The sequence below is a fragment of the Indicator indicator genome, chromosome 7 (assembly GCF_027791375.1).
Source record: "Indicator indicator isolate 239-I01 chromosome 7, UM_Iind_1.1, whole genome shotgun sequence".
Taxonomy (NCBI): domain Eukaryota; kingdom Metazoa; phylum Chordata; class Aves; order Piciformes; family Indicatoridae; genus Indicator; species Indicator indicator.
Genome location: NC_072016.1, coordinates 14220533 through 14238925, shown reverse-complemented (window position 1 = coordinate 14238925; position 18393 = coordinate 14220533). Strand labels below are relative to the sequence as shown.

Here is an 18393-nt window from a genome sequence, read left to right as displayed (position 1 = left end):
AACAGAGATGGATAGCACCTGGGGAGAGATCATCTCCACGGTGCATGTACATCTCCCACTCAGTCCAAGTGTATGTATATTTGCATACATGTAAACATTCTGCATAATACCATGTTCCCCAAGTGAAGGAAGAGATCTTACTTTTCAGATGCAGTTACGGCATTGATTCTTGTGGATGTTTGTTAGTAAAGATCAGCTTTGAATTTTCCTTTTCAGGTTATATATATTACATAAATTATATTTTTAATAAATAGCTCTTGTAAAAAGTTTTGTTACATGTAGCTAATCCCTGATATCTTGTGTCAATTGCAATTTTGTTATACTGAAGTAACTGTACAAGGTAGTAATTTCCAGGGCCAACCCCACAATTGTGCAGCTGCATCTACCTACATCTGTTCTTGATTGAGACAAGTAGCATTTGTGTGGTGAATATATCTGACTATATAGATCAAGTAGAATAGGAAAGAGATTTTAGTGAATGTACTGGATTCTTGACTGTGCTGCCTTAGTCAGAGAAAAATCAGTGTATTTTTAAGAGTCTTTGTTGAGAGAAAAGTATTGTAAAAATGTGTGTAAAATATCCAGACATGGACTTCAGAGGTATTACATAGAGAAGGAAGGGTGTTGTTTATTTTCTAATTGCTACGAATATCATACACAGGAATGCTAAAGTAGTTATGGTGATGTAAAATGTTCTTTACAATCGGCATGCATAGAATCAAGTAGGAAGAACGTGTTGTGCTGACATCCTGTCACAGAAAATCTATTTTGTGTTTATTATTTGGAGAGTAAATTTCAGTTTTGATTGCACTGCTGAGAAGTCCTGGACGTACAGTGGCCTGAGTAAACCATGTGGACATGACTTCCTGGAGGAGAGCCTGATACAGACTGCCCCAATTACAGCTGTTTATGAAACATAAGAGCAATATTAGATGTCAGAGTTTCTGGTTGCTTGTCTTGGTCTGGAATAAGGGCATTGTCTATTGGCCAGAGCACAGATTAGCTAGACTACCAATATGCTTTGGTTTTATATATTTATTCTCAAATATTACAAAGGGAAAGAGGGAGGCTATCTTTATTCCTAGCCCTGGAGAAAAGGACTTGGGGATGCAGTTGGATGAGAAGCTCAAAATGAGCAACCAGTGTGCACTTACAGCCCAGAAAGCCAATTGTATCCTGGGCTGCATCAAGAGAAGCATAGCCAGCAGGTTGAGGGAGGTGATTCTCCCCTTCTACTCAGCTCTGGTGAGACCCCACCTGGAGTACTACATCCAGTTCTGGAGCCCCTATTACAAGAAGGATCTGGATGTGCTGGAACGTGTTCAGAGAAGGGCCATGAGAATGATCAGAGGGCTGGAGCACCTCTCCTATGAGGACAGACTGAAAGAGTTGGGGCTGTTCAGTTTGGAGAAGAGAAGGCTCCGAGGTGACCTCATTGTGGCCTTTCAGTATCTGAAGGGGACCTACAAGAAAGGGAGGGACTTTTTAGGATATCAGGTAGTGATAGTACTAGGGGGAATGGAATAAAGCTGGAAGTGGGGAGATTGAGGCTGGAAGTGAGGAAGAAGTTCTTCACCATGAGAGTGGTGAGACCCTGGAATGGGTTGTCCAGGGAGGTGGTTGAGGCCCCATCCCTGGAGGTGTTTAAGGCCAGGCTGGATGAGTCTCTGGCCAGCCTGATGTAGTGTGAGGTGTCCCTGCCCATGGCAGGGGGGTTGGAACTAGATGATCCTTGAGGTCCCTTCCAACCCTAATGATTCTATGATTCTATGATTATGTGATTGTGCAACATCTTTAATTTGCTTTGGAGTGTGAAGGATATGCTTGCTGTCTGTTATTGAGGATAAAGTTCTGAGGGCACGGTAAGTAATAATGGCTGTGAACCATACTTACCTGAAGAAATTTAACTAGAATCCAGCATCACTTGCTTGCCACTTAAGGATGAAGAACAGTCTGTGACAAAAGCAGCTGCTTTGCTCTACTTCTGGCACAGAGAGGGATAACAAGTCTGGACAAAACTTAAACAGCAGGTCAATTAATAAATACTTTGTAGGTTTATAGAATCATAGAATAGTTTTGGTTGGAAAAAACCTTTAAGATCATTGAATCCAACTATTATCTAACTTTACCGCTAAACCAGGTCCTTTAGCACCACATCTATACATGAAATATAAAAACATGATAGGGTACATAAAAAACATGGTGGGGAAAATAGTTAATGGGTTTAAACTGAAAGAGGGTAGATTTGGACTGGTCATGAGGAAGAAACTTTTTATGAGGAGCGTGGTGAAACATTGTAACAGGTTGTTCAGAGTGGTGGTAGAAGCCCCATCCCTGGAAACATTCAGGGTCAGATTGGACAGGGTTCTGAGCATCCTGATGTACTTGAAGATGTCCTTGTGCATTGCAGGGGAGTTTGACTAGATGACCTTTAAAGATCTTTTCCACACTAAACTATTCAGTGATTCTATAATGGCAGACTTCATGACATCCCATAAATATCTTAAAGGTCCTGAAATCTGAAACTGATTTGTGCCTTTTTTATTGTTCAGGATTATTTTTCTGCTTTTCCCAGAATTGAAGTGTGATTCTAAAATATACATATCCTAAAATACCTATATATTATGTATTTAATTGTTACTAAATTTGAGAAAAAAACTTACTCCCTGACAGAGCAAGAGTTGTCATTCCATCCTCATCTTTTCCCCTTAACCAGACTAGATATACAGCTGCTTTTTTCACGTTTACTTTATTTTCCTATCAGTTTCCTCCTTCAATCCTCTCTCATCTTCTTTTTCTCTCCATTTTATTTCCCCATTTTATTCTTTATGCGTTCTTTTTTGCATTGGAAATTTCTACTGTCAATCTCGGGTTATTTCTTGGATTATTTTATTTTCCCCATTTTAAAAAACCGTTGTTACACAAATCATGCCTCAATAGGTTCTTCTTAGTTCTTTATGTCTCCATGACATTCATTGCACTGTCTTGCTTTGTCCTCTCTTGCCTTCACCTGGTAGTAGCTGCATTTGAGCCCAAAGAGAACTCTCCTGAGAACAGGCTCCCCTTCACCAATGCAAAGTGAGGGAAAATGATTGCCACACATTGAGATCTGGCTGAGTTTGGCCTCACTGATATTAACGAGATGGCAGTCATCTTGAATTAAATAAAACTGACAATTTGAATGAAAAGCACCAAAACGTATAAAAGCCCTAAATTTGGCTATCACATTCATCAAAAGATCAATTCTTAAAATACTAAACTGTTTGATAACAAATTTATGCAGATTTAAGCTTAATAAAGATAGCAACCAATTACTGCAAGAATAATATGCAGGTATATTAAATCTTTATCTGACTATTTCAACAAGGCCTGAAAAAGAGGCCAAATAATGAAGGAGCAGTACCTTAGTGTAGTGATCTTGGTTTGACAAATTTGAGACACTCTGTTTTCAACAAAGCTGAGCAGCCTGGCAATATGGAAGTATTCTATTTTGGCAAAATTGCATTTTAACTGCTATGATAGTAATATGTAAAGTTCCATTAGAGGATCAGTTAGGGATTTTTAATCTACTTGATTTCATCTTTAAAAAAAAAAACCAATGAGCCCTCATTTAAGCTAAAATGAAACAAATCTCAACTGAGAAAAATGTTTCTACAATAAAACTATTTTTTTTCAGTAATATAATACTTCATTTTAACCTTCAAGTTAGCTGGAATATTCACTTTCTGTCAAAAAGACTAGCATGGTTTCATAGTCATTGTATATTTAAATTGCTTCATAATGAATTTCGTAAAATAAAAATAAACTCAATACAATGTTAATTGAGTTAGATAGGCTTATTTGGGCATTTCTTACATTTCTTTCTTTGGATCCGGCCCAGGTCAAGTAATTCAGATACCAAAGTGTGTTCTGATACAGCTGTTTTTATATAATTTCCAGTTACAAAAGAGTTGGCTGGCAGAAACAAAATAATGTTTTTCTTCTATTGGCTAGTTGATGAAAAAGTCCTGTCTTTACATTCTGATTTTCTTTGTTTCTGGAGTGCTGCTCCATTTGCGACTATCATAATGAACACTCTCCCTATCTTAATAATTGATCTACAAAATGCAGCTGTCACCTGGGAAGAACTGACCATAAGGGTGCAGTTTCTTCCAAGTGAATCCTCAAATCATCTGAAAAGCAATAATCCTGAATTAAACAGGCATATAAAGGAGGGTACAGAATGATTTGAGCCAGCCCTGTGACAGCTGGGATATTTCATCAAATGAATGCTGTAAGAGAGCAGTTTTCTTACCCTTAATGAGACAGAGTAGCACAAACAGGTTAGAGTTAAGAAACTCTTGATTACAGCGTTGATTTAAGGCAGGCCCACCATGCAATCCAACATAGATTGCAGAAAGCAGACATAAGTGTTTTAACAAACACTTATGCTTAATAAACATTTTAAGTCTTATTTAGTTGCTCACTTTCAGCTCTATCTGAATGATACTTATTTTCTCAGAGATGGTGATACAGATTGCAGCAATTTTTCTGTGAAAGAGGGAGTGTGCATGGGTTGGTTTGTTTGTTTGTTTTTTCAAGTCCTCTTCCTTTCAGGATAGGCAGCAGTGGAATGCCATCTATAGATAAGACTTCAAACCCCATGATTCCTTGGGAGAGCATGCGCTGAAAGCTCACAGTTGTCAAAGTGCTCTTGCCAGAGTGGTTGACTATTTGTCACGTACCAAACCCGAAAGAAGAAAATAAGTATACTGTCATTTTGTTGATCTTTAAATATTGAAAATCCAAAGGTAACTGTGTTGACTGTGTGGATTACTGCATGCAAATGTAGCTGGTATTGCTATGGGGCTTATATATTTCTTCTACTGGGTTGCAAATTTGTATAAATATTCACACCAGCAAATAATCAAGAGATATTGCATGTTAGTCCAGCATTAGACATTGGCTGGCCTGTCTTTCAAAGCAGTTTATTATCCAGTGTTTTTCCATTCAGGCTGGCTTCATTCATTAAAGGTAGGTCTTGACCTTGACAAAAGGGTTGAGTTGTGCAGTGATTTCTACCTTTAAGAAGCAATACAAGAATGAATGTGGGTTACAGTCCCTAGGATAAAGTTCAAAAGCAGCTAACTAAGTCAAGGTACATATTTGAAGCAACTGTTGCGCTAGCCACTATAGATAACCTGGTGACTAACTGACTTAAATATACTTTATTGACGATAGAATTTTAACATTTCAGTTGCTATGTTTTTCTCTCTAAATATATTTTTATACTGATAGCTCAGAATCAGAGGAAGGATATACATAACTTTTTTTTCCTCCCTGATGTGGAATCATTAGTAATTTTATGTAGCCTTGGGAGTAATAGTGATTTTGATCAAAATTAAGCTAATGGGAAGCTATGTAGAGCTCTGTAGCTTACAGCAGTATTGCTTTAAACTGCCTCACAAGGTTTTCTGCACCCTGTGCACCAGCAGCAGAGCTGCCTGTTTACTCCATGCACTAGTTTACTCCATGCACTAGTTTACTCCATGCACTAGTTTACTCCATGCACTAGTTTACTCCATGCACTAGTTTACTCCATTTTTTTTTTTAGGAAGTTGCCTTGATGTTGCATATTCTGTTCATGAACCCTCACTGTTCAGTTTACATATTGAACAGGTAAATAAGAGGGAGCATGAGTAGTAACTTAACTGATAGCAGAAACCTGGCCTGACATTTATTTTGACTAAAAAGAGAGTGTATTGTTTTGAAGGGATTTAAAAGAAAGAAAAAAAAAAGAAACAAAAGATGTTAAAAGATACACATGGACTATTTGAAAACTGTTTACATCAGAGAGGAGAGGGTCATCAATTTCACTCTTTGTCACCTTTCTTAAACAGTTAATTGATTTGGTTTAAATTGTTACATTACAACAACAATCCTAAAAAAATTTGCAATCTTAGGAATTTGCATGTTATATGATTAACTCAATAGAAATGCTGTTCAGCAGTGTCCATCTTTTATGTAGTTACTGTAAGTGATTTTTTACTCATTTATAATACTTTTGAGGGTTAGGATGATCTCTTCAATTGGCTATGTCTGCAAAATACGGGGGTTCCTATTCTAGTTTTATACAATTGCTGTTTGTTGTCTGTATGTGCAGTAGTACTATTGTGATTTTAAATAATAATAAAATTATATGTTCTATTCTAGTTTATATGAAGTGCCTTTTCTAGCAGATATGACTCAGGCATTCTACATACATTTACTTTTTAAAGTCTAAACTTGTGTACTGATTTAGCAAATAATTTGCATCACTAGACTTTGTGCATATAAAGATGGCTTTTAAAACATAGCATGGTTCTATTTTAAGTATTTCGATTTAACCTTTTTTTTTTTAACTGTGAAAGCATCAGAAACATAACCCAATAGTACCTCCCCGATCTGCTCATTTTGACCTTGTTTTGTTTTGCTTTTCAAATTAACAGATTACTGATGATTTCATATTAAAAATATAGCAAGTAGAAATACCTGTAAGCAAAGGACTGCTTTGATGTAAAACAGCGTTTTACGTAAAGATCGTAAGGTCACTGAAGGCAAATATAACGCCCATCGGTGTCTTTGTACATGAAGTGCCTCCATATCCAATCCACACCCCCCACACCCCCGCTACCCCCCCAGCATTGCGAGTGCTTCTCCTGCCCAAGCAAGCAGCGAGTTGTGCGGCAGAAAAAGGGCAGAAAGCGACTGTGCAGCTAAGACCCGCTCCAATGTCAATGCGAGATTTCGTGTGTGCTTTCTCTCTGATAAATTGAAATAATTGAAAGCTCGTTTGTTAATTAAGGAAAATCGGTACCCGGCTCCTTTAAAGGTCCCTTAATAGAAAAGGGGGTGGAGAAGAGTGAAGACTGGTGTCTTTTTAACCTTGCTGAAGGACGCAGCAGTATTTATTGACGTATGCAAATAACCAGGGGGAGGAGGTGGAGGAGGAGGAGGGTGCTTGGAAAAACAGGAACCAGAATCAGTTTCTCATTGCAGGGTGAGAGCTCTGAGTTCCGGTGTAAGAGAAAAGAGACGTGGCGAAATTGCTGTATATCTCTGCCCTATAAGCACATCTCTCATTTAGACTGAAGGGAAACAAGGCATCAAAAAGGGTGAAGCATCTTAAAAAATATTTTAGAGTCAATCTAGCACGATCAAAGGTTGCATATTCCTAAATGGGGGAGGGGGAAGATTACGCGTTTGCCTTGCAATTTGCTGTAGTATAGCACTAGGAATAGGAGGAGATTTTTGGCCAGCAAATGATTAAAACAGCCTGGTTTGTGGTACGAATGACAATGTTAATAATCTGTCTTTGTGGTTTTTTCCCCTACTGTTTCAGCTGCGCAAACCATGCAGGATGATTTACTGATGGACAAAAGCAAAGCCCAGCCCCAGCAGCAACGGCAGCAACAGCAGCAGCAAGATCCAAACTCAGCAGAAGCCCCCTCTACGCCCATATCGTCGGAGACACCCAAACCAGAAGACAGCAGTTCAGTGACTAGTATCGGCACATCGGCTCCTTCCCAAAATAGCAAAGAGAAGATGCAGATGGAGTCTCCCATTTTGCCTGGTTTGAGCTTTCACCAGCCTCAACAAGAACCTGCAGCCGGCACCTCCTTGTCTCCCTCCTTCGGCAGCACCTGGTCTACAGGGACCACAAACACGGTGGATGATAGCTTTTTTCAAGGGATTACTCCAGTCAATGGGACAATGCTTTTCCAGAATTTTCCACATCATGTCAATCCTGTATTTGGTGGCACTTTCTCGCCTCAGATTGGCCTAGCTCAGACTCAACACCACCAACATCAGCAGCAGCAGCAGCAAGCTCAGCAGCAGCAGCAGCGGAGGTCACCTGTAAGCCCTAATCAGGCACCTTTTGCACAGAGAAATGCTGCTTACAGCCATCAGCCCATCATGACCAGCAAACCGTCTTCCTCCTCTGCCTCTTCTTCTTCCTCCTCCAGCTGGAATAACCATCAAAATGCAGCTTGGAGTACACCTTCCAACCCTTGGGGTGGGCTGCAGGCTGGTAGGGACCCTCGAAGGGCAGTTGGAGTAGGGGTCGGTGTGGGAGTGGGAGTTGGTGTACCCTCCCCCCTCAATCCCATTTCACCCCTTAAAAAACCATTCTCCAGCAATGTCATTGCCCCTCCGAAGTTCCCACGGGCTGCACCCTTAACCCCCAAATCCTGGATGGAAGACAACGCATTCAGGACGGACAATGGCAACAATCTGTTGCCTTTTCAGGTAAATGACTACATGCACCTTCTACATGGTGACAGCTATCACAAAGCTGTATTTTTTGCAGGGATGTGTATCATGTTACTGTTCTATCTGAGAGGCATCTCCGTAACTCATATTTGCATTCAACCGTATATGAAAAAAGTGGGGTTTGATCCTAGGGAGTGCATACACAAAGATTCTCAATTCTGGTTTAAGGTTTATAGTTTTATTTTTCTTGTAACTTGTTCTTAAACGTGACAGGACTTTTGGGTGTTGGGGGTTTGTTTTATGTTGTTGTTTTTTGTTTTATTTTGGCTTCTGAAAGGTAGTAGCCTTCCTTAATGAAAAGCAGGTTTGGCAGATGTATAGTCTCTTGGTGCTTTCTTTTAAGATTTCTTTTTTTTTTGTTTTTTTCGTATTTTCCCATATGTGAAAAATGTGATGTTGAAACTGCTGGCTTCAGTTCTCTAACTGGCCTGTTGATTTTAACCAAAGATGCTTCATGACCTGAAATCCAGTTAATTGTTTTATCACCATTGAAATAACTAATTGTCCTTATGTTGTGGTGGGATTTAACAGGGAGCTTATTCATAAGGTATACATATGAAAAGCTGTGTATGTCTGATATACGCACCCTGCTGTTATATTCACATTGGCCGTTTTGAGTACATCTAGAAGCAGCGTGGGTGTGTATGGAAAGAGTGTCGTATCTGTCCTTTCCAGTAAGGAAGTGCCTAATACAATTGACGTGGTTTAGAAATGGCAGGGAGGTATTGTATAAAATAAACTATTTTATACTGTTCAAAAATATTTGCAAGGAAAAGAGACAATAGGACACGACCTTCAGAGCCATATTGCAATGGAGGCTATTTACTAGCTACATAGCTCTGAAATACTTAAAGCTGCAGTGCCCTTTACTGTTGTTTTTTTGTTTGGTGTTTTTTGTTGTGTTTTGGTTTTTTTTACCTCTGACGGCAAAGCAGATCAATCACAGCTGAAACTGGGCCACATAGAAGATTTGCAATTTTAACGCAGAATGAAACCTGTCATGGTGTGAAATCCATTTTAAGTCAGGAAAAAAAAAAAACAGAGCATGCACTTGCAGTTAGATCTATACAAGGTGAAGTGAATCTCACATTTCTTCTAGGTTAGCTTTTAGCCTCAGACAAATTGAAATTTTCTGTTTTGAAATATAGTGAAATCATTCATATATGCTTTCTCTTTGGGTAATAATTTTTTCAACAAAATATGAACTCTCAAACATCTGTAACTTACCAGTGTGGTAAGAATAGCATCTAGATAGACACTTAAACATCAGAAACAAAGTTAAAAAAAGAAAAAAAAAAAATCCCCTCTCCCCCATTACTTTAAGAGATTATTGAAGTAAAATATATGCATTCCTATGCACTTTCCATTCCCATTTAAAGAGAGCACCATATAGTCAGCCCTGAAATTTCATTTTGCTGCTTCATTCTGTTTAAAGGGAGAGTTGCTGATTTTTTATTGGCTACCCTAAATGAAGGCGGAGTGGCTTCTAGGGAACTGCTGGTCAATGTCTGTGAAGCACTGAAGTCGGTGGAAAGATTGTTTCAGACACAATATGCTTGGTGAAACTACTATGTTGCACAAAGCACAGCAATACAAAAGCTAATTAATATATAGCTCCCAGTCATTTTTTAGGAGTGGGAAATGTGTTTCAATTTGCAATTATTCTTTTATTTAACTCATCTATATGTAAGGCATTACAAAATCTGATAAATTTGAATTAGTAGGCAAACCAACAGTAAATGGTCTTACTTCTGTGGTTTGGTGAGATACATCTTTAATGAATACACAACATTATTATTGTGCCTATAAATTGTCACAAATTAAACTGGCAGATATTTATTCACTTGGAGGGAAACAAAGAGTAGATAAATGGTTTAAAAAAATAAAGGGATAATTTTTTTTTTTAATTAAGTTTTGTAAAGCTAAGGTATTAGTCGATATGTACATTTGGAAACTTGTTTTCTTGTCTGTGAGTTTGACCTGGTGTTTTCCTGTTCATATGAAAGCAAATACTTAAACTACTCTCAGTCATAGCTGGAATAGCCATCTCATTTCAGAGACTCAGGTGACTTCTCTTTTTTTGCATTAGGTTCTTTTCAATATAAGCTGTAGAATTCTGCATTCGAGATTGTAGACTGGGTTAGTGTTGGTTGTTCCTGTATATAATAAATTGCCAAAGGTCTCTTGAAACCATACTATTGGTTGCTTTTTTTCCTTCTCTCTCTTTTTTTTTTTTTTCCCCTTCTGTTTTTCCCTCTCAGAAACTGGGCAATATGTTGACACAGTAAGTTCTGCTTGTCAGCACTATCAAGTAATTTTGGCAGATTTATCTGTGTACATCTGCCACCCTTCATGAGTGAGCCTTTTTGATCTGCTTCAGAAATATCTTTCAGTAAGCTTGCCTGGAATACATTAATGCACATTAGCAGGTCGTTTATGCTAACCTGTTCTTATATGTTGAGATTGTAAGACTTTTTAAACTTTGTGGGTTATATTTAAGTAACTCCTTAATAATATATAAAGCTCAAGATGTTCTAAGTAAAAAGGAAAATATTAATGTGTTAACCAGTTGAACTGACATGAATGATAGCTGTTTTTAAAATTCGTGTCTTTGCCATGATGAACAATTTTAAGCGGAAGACTATTACAGATTTGTGTTCTGAGTCTGTAATATTTGAGTACTGCTAATACTCAGCTACTGATGTATCTATTTATAGAAGAAAATATTGAATTTGAACATGTTTTTCTTAAGCACATGCATATAAAGCAAGATGGTAGATGTCTTCATCTGCAAGTTTGAGTAATACGTTAGTGCACCTTGTGTCAAAATCAATTGGTGTCTGTCCTAAGGAGCCAAGCATTTAAAATATCAATTGGTAGGGATTCTGTTAGCATGTACTTTGTGAGTGATATTGAAAGACAACTGAAAATGCTTTGAAGGACATTGTTTCATATACTTAGGAAAACTGATCACACTGTATGCATATATACGTGTGTGTAAAAAAAAAAAAATACAAAGCTGATAGTTGAAAGGGGAAAGAAGCAATCGATCTGGAATGAAATGTAATGTAGCAAATAAGAGTTGAAGGTAAGATCATGGGAGTAGATGTGGAACAGGGCCAGTTATGAAATGCAAAAATGTGGCCAGTTTGTTCTTCTGCAGCTTCTGAGTGAAGAGTGAAGGTTGTCATGCGACAAGCGCTAGTGTTGTGCTGCTAGGTGACCTGCATTTCTGGCATTTGAAGCTGACGTTAACTGATTGTCCCTGCGACCTGAGCAACAGTTCAGTTCCTTTTTACAGCAGAGTAATGAGGCTTGAAGAGAGATATTGTCATCTTGTTCTTCTGATCTACTCCCAGAATTCTTTGCTCTTTCACTTCTCTCAGGTAAAGAGTCTATTTCCTTTGGCTTTTGGCCACATGAAGATACTGGGACACAGCTTGTGAGGTTAGGAGGATTGATGGTGCCTGAAATAGACACTTGGAAGCATAGATAAGAAATTCTTATGGTGCAAAAGACAGGGAAGGAATTAAATGTTTGGAAACCAGTATGCTATTAAGGGAGTCTATCCTGCGAGGTTTTAATAATACCAACACGATAATAACAATTTCTCAGAAACTGTTCCAAGTTTTGCTGCTTTCTGGGTAATGTTCTTCAGAAACAGTCAAAAAAATCTATAGTTGCAAGTTTTACGTTTAAAATACACGGCAATCTGGTGCTCTGAAGATTCTGACATAGATCAAGTAATTCTTGGCAGCTTTACTGATAAATACTTCTCTAGCAGAAATAAATAATGTGATATTTATTGTGGAGAAAGGTAGTTTTAGCATGTAGTCTTTTGCAGAGAGACTGAGAGGTGTTTGGGGAGGTATTTTGGTGTTCAGTATTTTACCTCCTTGATTTCAATAGTAATTAGTCTGTCCCAGATAAAATTATAAGCTAAGTTTGTAAATTATATACTACTTAAATATTTCATATTTGAAGTGCAAATCCAAACATGCAGTGAGCTTGTGTATAATTATATAAGTATATGTTTGTATGCATGTATATTAATACATTTAGATATAGATACTCTTAAGTAGTAATACATGAGCAGGCACAAGTACTTTGTGTTGTATTAAGCACACTGTAGTCTTTTAAGTGGAATGAAGGGCAAGAGAACAGCCACTGCATAATGTTTATAATTCTAGTGTGATGGGGTTTTTTGCTTTCTTTAAACATTTGAAGTTCATCAGGCCTTTGATATTAGCCCATACTTAGCTTCTCCCATGTCAATACAGACAGATACTCAAATGATGTGTATACACATACATACATATGCATACACATGCTTATGCAGTAAATGAATGTGGAGTAAATTCTCAAGCCCCACGGAAAAGAATATTAGATACACCATTAACTTAAATTTTATAATGTTTGTGCTGACTTCTTCACAGGCAATGAATTTGCTGTAGCTTATTTGTCATAGTTGTGTTTCTTAACACTACAGTAACCTTGAAGTATATTAGAACAAATAGTTTCATACTTATAAGCAAAGGAGCTTTACTTACTAATACACTCTGATGACTGTTATTTTAAAGCCTTTTTAAAATCTAGATTTACTTTTTTCAACCAGAAATAGTTGAATGCAATAAGTCTATTTGAAGATTAACTTTTACAACGTGGTATTTATTTAGTCTAAATTTGACATTCTGGGCTCTGGCTTGCTGACAGTTCAGTAGATAACCATACCTAATAGCATTATGGGTAGATTGAAAATTTTATTAACAAGTAGTCTAATCTTAGTTTTGCTTAGACAATTACACGTTAAGTACTGGCAGCCTGCAACTGTATTAACAACAACAACAATAAAAAAAAGTGCCTGGTTGTTACGGAAATAACTTAGTGCAGTTTTTTTCCCCCTTCCCTTCTCGTTTCTTAATATGCTTCTGTTGTTACTATTAGCTGCCATAGTAAGTAGCCTGGTTCTGAATGTTAAAATGTCATGGTAGAATCATAGAATTGTTAGGGCTGGAAGGGACCACAAGGATCATCTGGTTCCAACCCCCCGGCCATGGGCAGGGATACCTCACACTAGAGCAGGTTCCTCAGAACCACATTCAGCCTGGCCTTAAAAACCTCCAGGGATGGGTCTTCTGCCACCTCCCTGGACAGCCTGTTCCAGTGTGTCGTAGGAAAGAACTTCTTTCTAACATCCAATCTGAATCTACGTCTTTCTATTTTTGTTCCGTTCCCCCTAGTCCTATCACTACCTGACACCCTAAAGAGTCCCTCAACATCTTTCTTGTAGACTCCTTTAAGATACTGGAAGGCCACAGTAAGGTCTCTTCGGAGCCTTCTCTTCTCCAGACTGGACAATCCCAACTCTCAGTCTGCCTTCATAGGTGAGGTGCTCCATCCCTCTGATCATCCTCATGGCCCTTCTCTGGACACATTCTAGCACGTCCATATTCTTCTTGTTCTGATACTCTTTCAGTGTAACAGATACATGACATTCTAGCCTTAGCACTTGGGAAATACTTTACAATGTTATTTATATTTTAAATTTTATTGAGTTCTAAATGCCTGCATTTTCAAATGAATTGAAATATTCATATTTCAAGTATGATGGTTTGAAACCTAATTACTTGTTGATTTTAAGTAATCAGTTGAATCGTAGATAAGCTGTTGAAGTTACTGAAGGTAGAGCAAAGGTGTGAGTTGAGTATGGATATTTGGAGGAACTCCATATATAGGCAGAGCTTCCTTAAGAATATTAAAGTTATTAATATATACCAATAAACCAATATTTTTGACTTAACAAAGCATACCAAAGGGATTCTAACAAGATAGCACTGTTAAAAGCTATATAGCGATGTTAAATGGCATATGTCTGAAATTTTCTTGGACTGGGTAGACTACTGTGCTTTCTAAACTTTTTAAATTGCAATGATGAGAAAAGCATCACAGCAAAACTATCCAGTTTAGGACCTTTGAGAGGATCTAAGGTTGTCTGGCCTCTGTTTTTCTTTCTCCTACTGATCACTTGATAGTGTTAGACGTTTGAAAACACTATGCATAAATAAAGAAATTAAATCAAAACATTTTCCCATATTGTGGCAAAAGCCTCCACAGGAAATAAAGGCTTTTTACAAACTTCACTGGCTTTCCCAAAGCAAGTGTGCTGCTTTGATTTTGCCATTATTTTATCATAGTAATGTGTAATATGTTAAGGAAAGTGGTTCAAGACTTTTAGTATAATGGCAGTTAGTAGACTCTACATTTCCTGCATTTCCTGACTTTTTGTGTGTGTGTGGCTTTTGCAGAATTTGCAAGAATTGCAGTATTCCTAGAAAATGAAAAGTCTTTTCATCAATTCTACAGTTTGTTCTTGGTTTAACAAAGTTAGTGAAAGTGATGCATACAGAGCACATACTGTCAATGGGTTTCAGTTTGGGGTGAAGCATAATTTTGTGGCCTTTTGTTTGTTGTTGTGTTAACAGCTTTGAACTGTTCACTCCTTTCAAGCTTCCCTTCTACTTCTTTCTGTTGCTGCATTTTGATCTCCCTTTTTACTGAAGGTTCTCCTTTGAGTTGTCCTTCCTTTTTCTGCTTTCTATGTCAAAGCTTCAAGTTGGAGGGGAAGGCCAGATAAACTCCTGTAGTCATCAGCTGAATCATGTTCAATTACTCTGTGGGAATTACTCCTGTGAAACCTTAATAACATGAGAGTGTTTAAGTAGGTTTAAAAAAATTCAAGGAGAATGGAGTTCTCAGAAGTATTAGGTAGAAGTTAAAAATTTTAGAAATTCAGAAATTGTAACCAAGTGACAATTTAGTCTGAATGTGCTGAACTTATTGTTTTTTGTTGTTGTTCCACATCCGTGCTTTCCAGAATGTGTGCTTGGGATGGATTTTCACACAGATTTACAGAAAAACACTTCTGACATAAAATGAGAAAAGCATTGTGTCTTTAACATGGACATTTTTAGTATCAGTAGTTTTCCTTTATGTCATTGTAAGTGGATGTACTGGTAAAATTAATCTTTCCTATGTAGAAAAATTATTGCGAAGGTGCTTATCTTAAAAAGATGCACACAAAAACGTTATTTATGGCAACACTGTAAGCAATTTAAAGCTGACCTTTTAATGAGAAATGTCAGGCAACTTTAGAAAGCAATGCTATCTATAATGTATTATGTCTCTAAATTAATCTCTTCTATATATGAATGGCTCTTCAAAACACAGAAAATCACCTACTGAAGCTTTCTTGATTTTTGTTCTCAGGGTGTAAAGACTTTATTTTCTGAGTACTATTTATTTCATAAAAGAAGACTTTGAAATTATGGCTTCTCATGGAAGTTGCTAGAAAAAAAAACATAACATTTTATTTTAAAACACTTGAATAGTAAAATATTCTTTTGGATTAAATGAAAATGTATAATTCCTTGTTGGAAGTTGTTCCTTCATTCTGCTTGAAGCAATGGAAATGTTTTAGGCTGCTAACATTGTGTGTGTGTGTGTGTTGAAGTGTGAATTACAGGGGTTTTACAAAGTCTTTCTTAAAATCCTAAAATTTTTTCTGGATATTCTTCAATTTTAATGTCACTAATCTCTTCCACTAACCTCAGATTTCTTCTGCCTCTGTTGACAGTTTTTTGTTCCCGGTTTTTACCGTGCTGGTAATATCAGTAATCGTCACGTTTTACTAAAATGTTCTTACCAGCCTCTAACTGCAAAATGCTGTTTAATTTAGTTACATGTCATACAATGTGTTTAATGAACAGTTCTTACCCTGAAAGCATTTAGACCACTAAACAAAAAAAGGCATGCAGTGCGCTAATAATTTTGCAGCTTACGCCAAGTGTTGTTGGACTGTCTTCTCAGCTCGGTTGTGCTGTTATCTGTTTTATATACTTCTACCAAGAATGATGTTAGTTCATGGAATTTTAGATTTAGCTTTTTTATGCCCTATTTGTACAATTGCTTTTTCCTGATGATATTTAAAATAGTATTTTAAACCTGTATTTATTTAGGCTTACAATGTTGCTCTATTAAATTAGAATATCTAAGAACAAGATGTTCTATGTTAGATCATCTCAGTTTTTCATTCCTGCTGTGTTTCAGTATGACTGTCATCATAGTCATTCCTTTTCTTTTTTCTAACATTCAAATTTTTTCTTTCTCATTAACTTAAAAGACTGAGAAGAAACAATTGATCTTTCTAGACTACCTAATTAAGTATCGAACAGGCAATGTTAAGCTGAAAAAAAATTTGACTGGAACATTTAACCCTTATTTATAAGAAAGTATTTGTGCTTTATTTCAATAATATTTATTTTTTTAAAATCTCTTATGCAGGTATGGCAAGCTCTTCATGAATTGCCCTGAGAAATTCTTGTTTGAGTATTACTGTTAGTGCATTGATTGAGGTTCAAGAGAACTTACATCTGCTTACTTTATCAGGCAGACACCTAGAATGTAAAAGACAGAAATCTGAACTTTTGTAAAGCTTATCATGTGTTAAGCAGGTGGAAATAAGGTAGAGAATTAGACAATCATGAAATGTTATATGATGGTAAAGCAGTCAGACTTCAGAAACCTTAAATCTAATATACTAAACTTCTATATTCTCTATGGTCTCAAAAGGAAGTGTTTACTAGAGTACTACTCAGAGCTTCTTTTTAGGCAGATCCTTTAATGCAGTATTTATTTTTGTGAAGATTTGTGGAAAGCATTAATGAATTAATGGGTAGGTAGTTAGTGGTAATACCATTTTACTACATAACCTTTACAGTAACCATATCTTTGTAAAGGGTTAAAAAATGATTCCTGTATTAGCCAATTGCTAGGATCCAGCATGTTGACATATGACTTATAACCAGATCTAATACCATCTATTGATGTTCTTAGTAACCATTAAGATGTGTAATAACCAAGTCTGTCAAGTGTTTATAATATGCCTTATGGTTTAGAAATTTTTCTTCACGCTATTTATAAAGCCACCTTTTTCTTTTAGATTAGGATTCCATAATATTTCCTCTTGTTAAATAATTTTCCTATTCAGATATCCTTTCTAGGATCATACTGTTTCTTGCTACAACAAATAAATCAAAAACAGGGAAACCTTTCACAGTAGCCAAAAAGGGCTTTTCTTAAAACTCACAAAGCCCTTAGTGCAGTAGGAAGGCTAAAGCAGAACAAGAAGGTGAAGCAAACAAAAATCAGGGATAAGAAGAAGTAGGAATTTTATAGTACAAAATGGAAGTAAGCCTTTTTCATATGTAGTAATCCAAGTTCATACTGTACCTATTCACTTTCTGTGGATGAGAATTTCTGAAGATAATATCTTGCAAGCCTTAGGCTGGGTTCAGCATTTCAGTGGTAAGGATCCTCAGCTTGGTGGCTTCTGCTATGCTTAGCTGCTAGTAAGTGATGCTGTACCAGTACCTTCTGAGTAATAAAATCAGGCTTAGTTGTCAGCAGACTTTACAAGCAATGTTTTGATGCAAGCTTCTGCAGACAGTTTTGTCTCCACTGTCTAAACAGGAACACGCTTTTCTGACATGGTTTTGAAAAGTAGAAATAGTAAATGACTTAGGTAACTTTATTTTTTCCTTGTTAGGCAAGGAAAAAGTAACTGACATTGCGTGCGCTGTTTAAAACTTCTTGAAAATGGATTGTAGTAAATGTTTACGTTTTGTTTGGAATGCTTTGCTTTCTAGAGAAACTGGGAAGTTTCCTTGTTATTTCACTTACATAGTAGCCTTGTTTGTGTATAAACTTGAACTGGTCAATTTTTCAAAATATGGCTGAGTCTTCAGCTTCATTTGACATACAGAATAAGCAGAATAATTTGAAAGAACAAATAAAATGAGAGTAGCGTATTTATTTATTTGTTTATTTTAAATTAATACCGATGTGGATAGAAGGCAACCTTACTCTACCATTTTTCATGCAGTCTGCAGTTTTGTTTATGTTTTCACACTTAATGTTTATATTAATGGTTTATAATTGTCCAGAAATTAACTATTTAACTCTTGTCTTCCTCTTTTCTATCTCCTTCTTTTTGGTTGATTAGATCCCAGTTTATAGTGAAAACTGAGTCCTTAAGGTCATGAT

At 36.8% G+C, this 18393-nt stretch overlaps 1 protein-coding gene across 4 annotated transcripts in view; it reads left to right on the top strand.

The window, feature by feature from the left end:
- The first annotated feature begins 7360 nt into the window (after nucleotides 1-7360).
- Nucleotides 7361-18393, top strand: part of CPEB3 (cytoplasmic polyadenylation element binding protein 3) — a 79403-nt gene continuing 68370 nt past the window's right edge. For 2 of the 4 annotated variants that reach the window (XM_054382176.1, XM_054382175.1), the window contains exon 1: nucleotides 7372-8268. In XM_054382176.1, coding sequence (XP_054238151.1) covers nucleotides 7372-8268 — 897 coding nt within the window. Of the gene's footprint in view, nucleotides 8269-18393 lie in introns of all 4 variants that reach the window. The other 2 variants (XM_054382177.1, XM_054382174.1) reach the window with 2 other exon arrangements.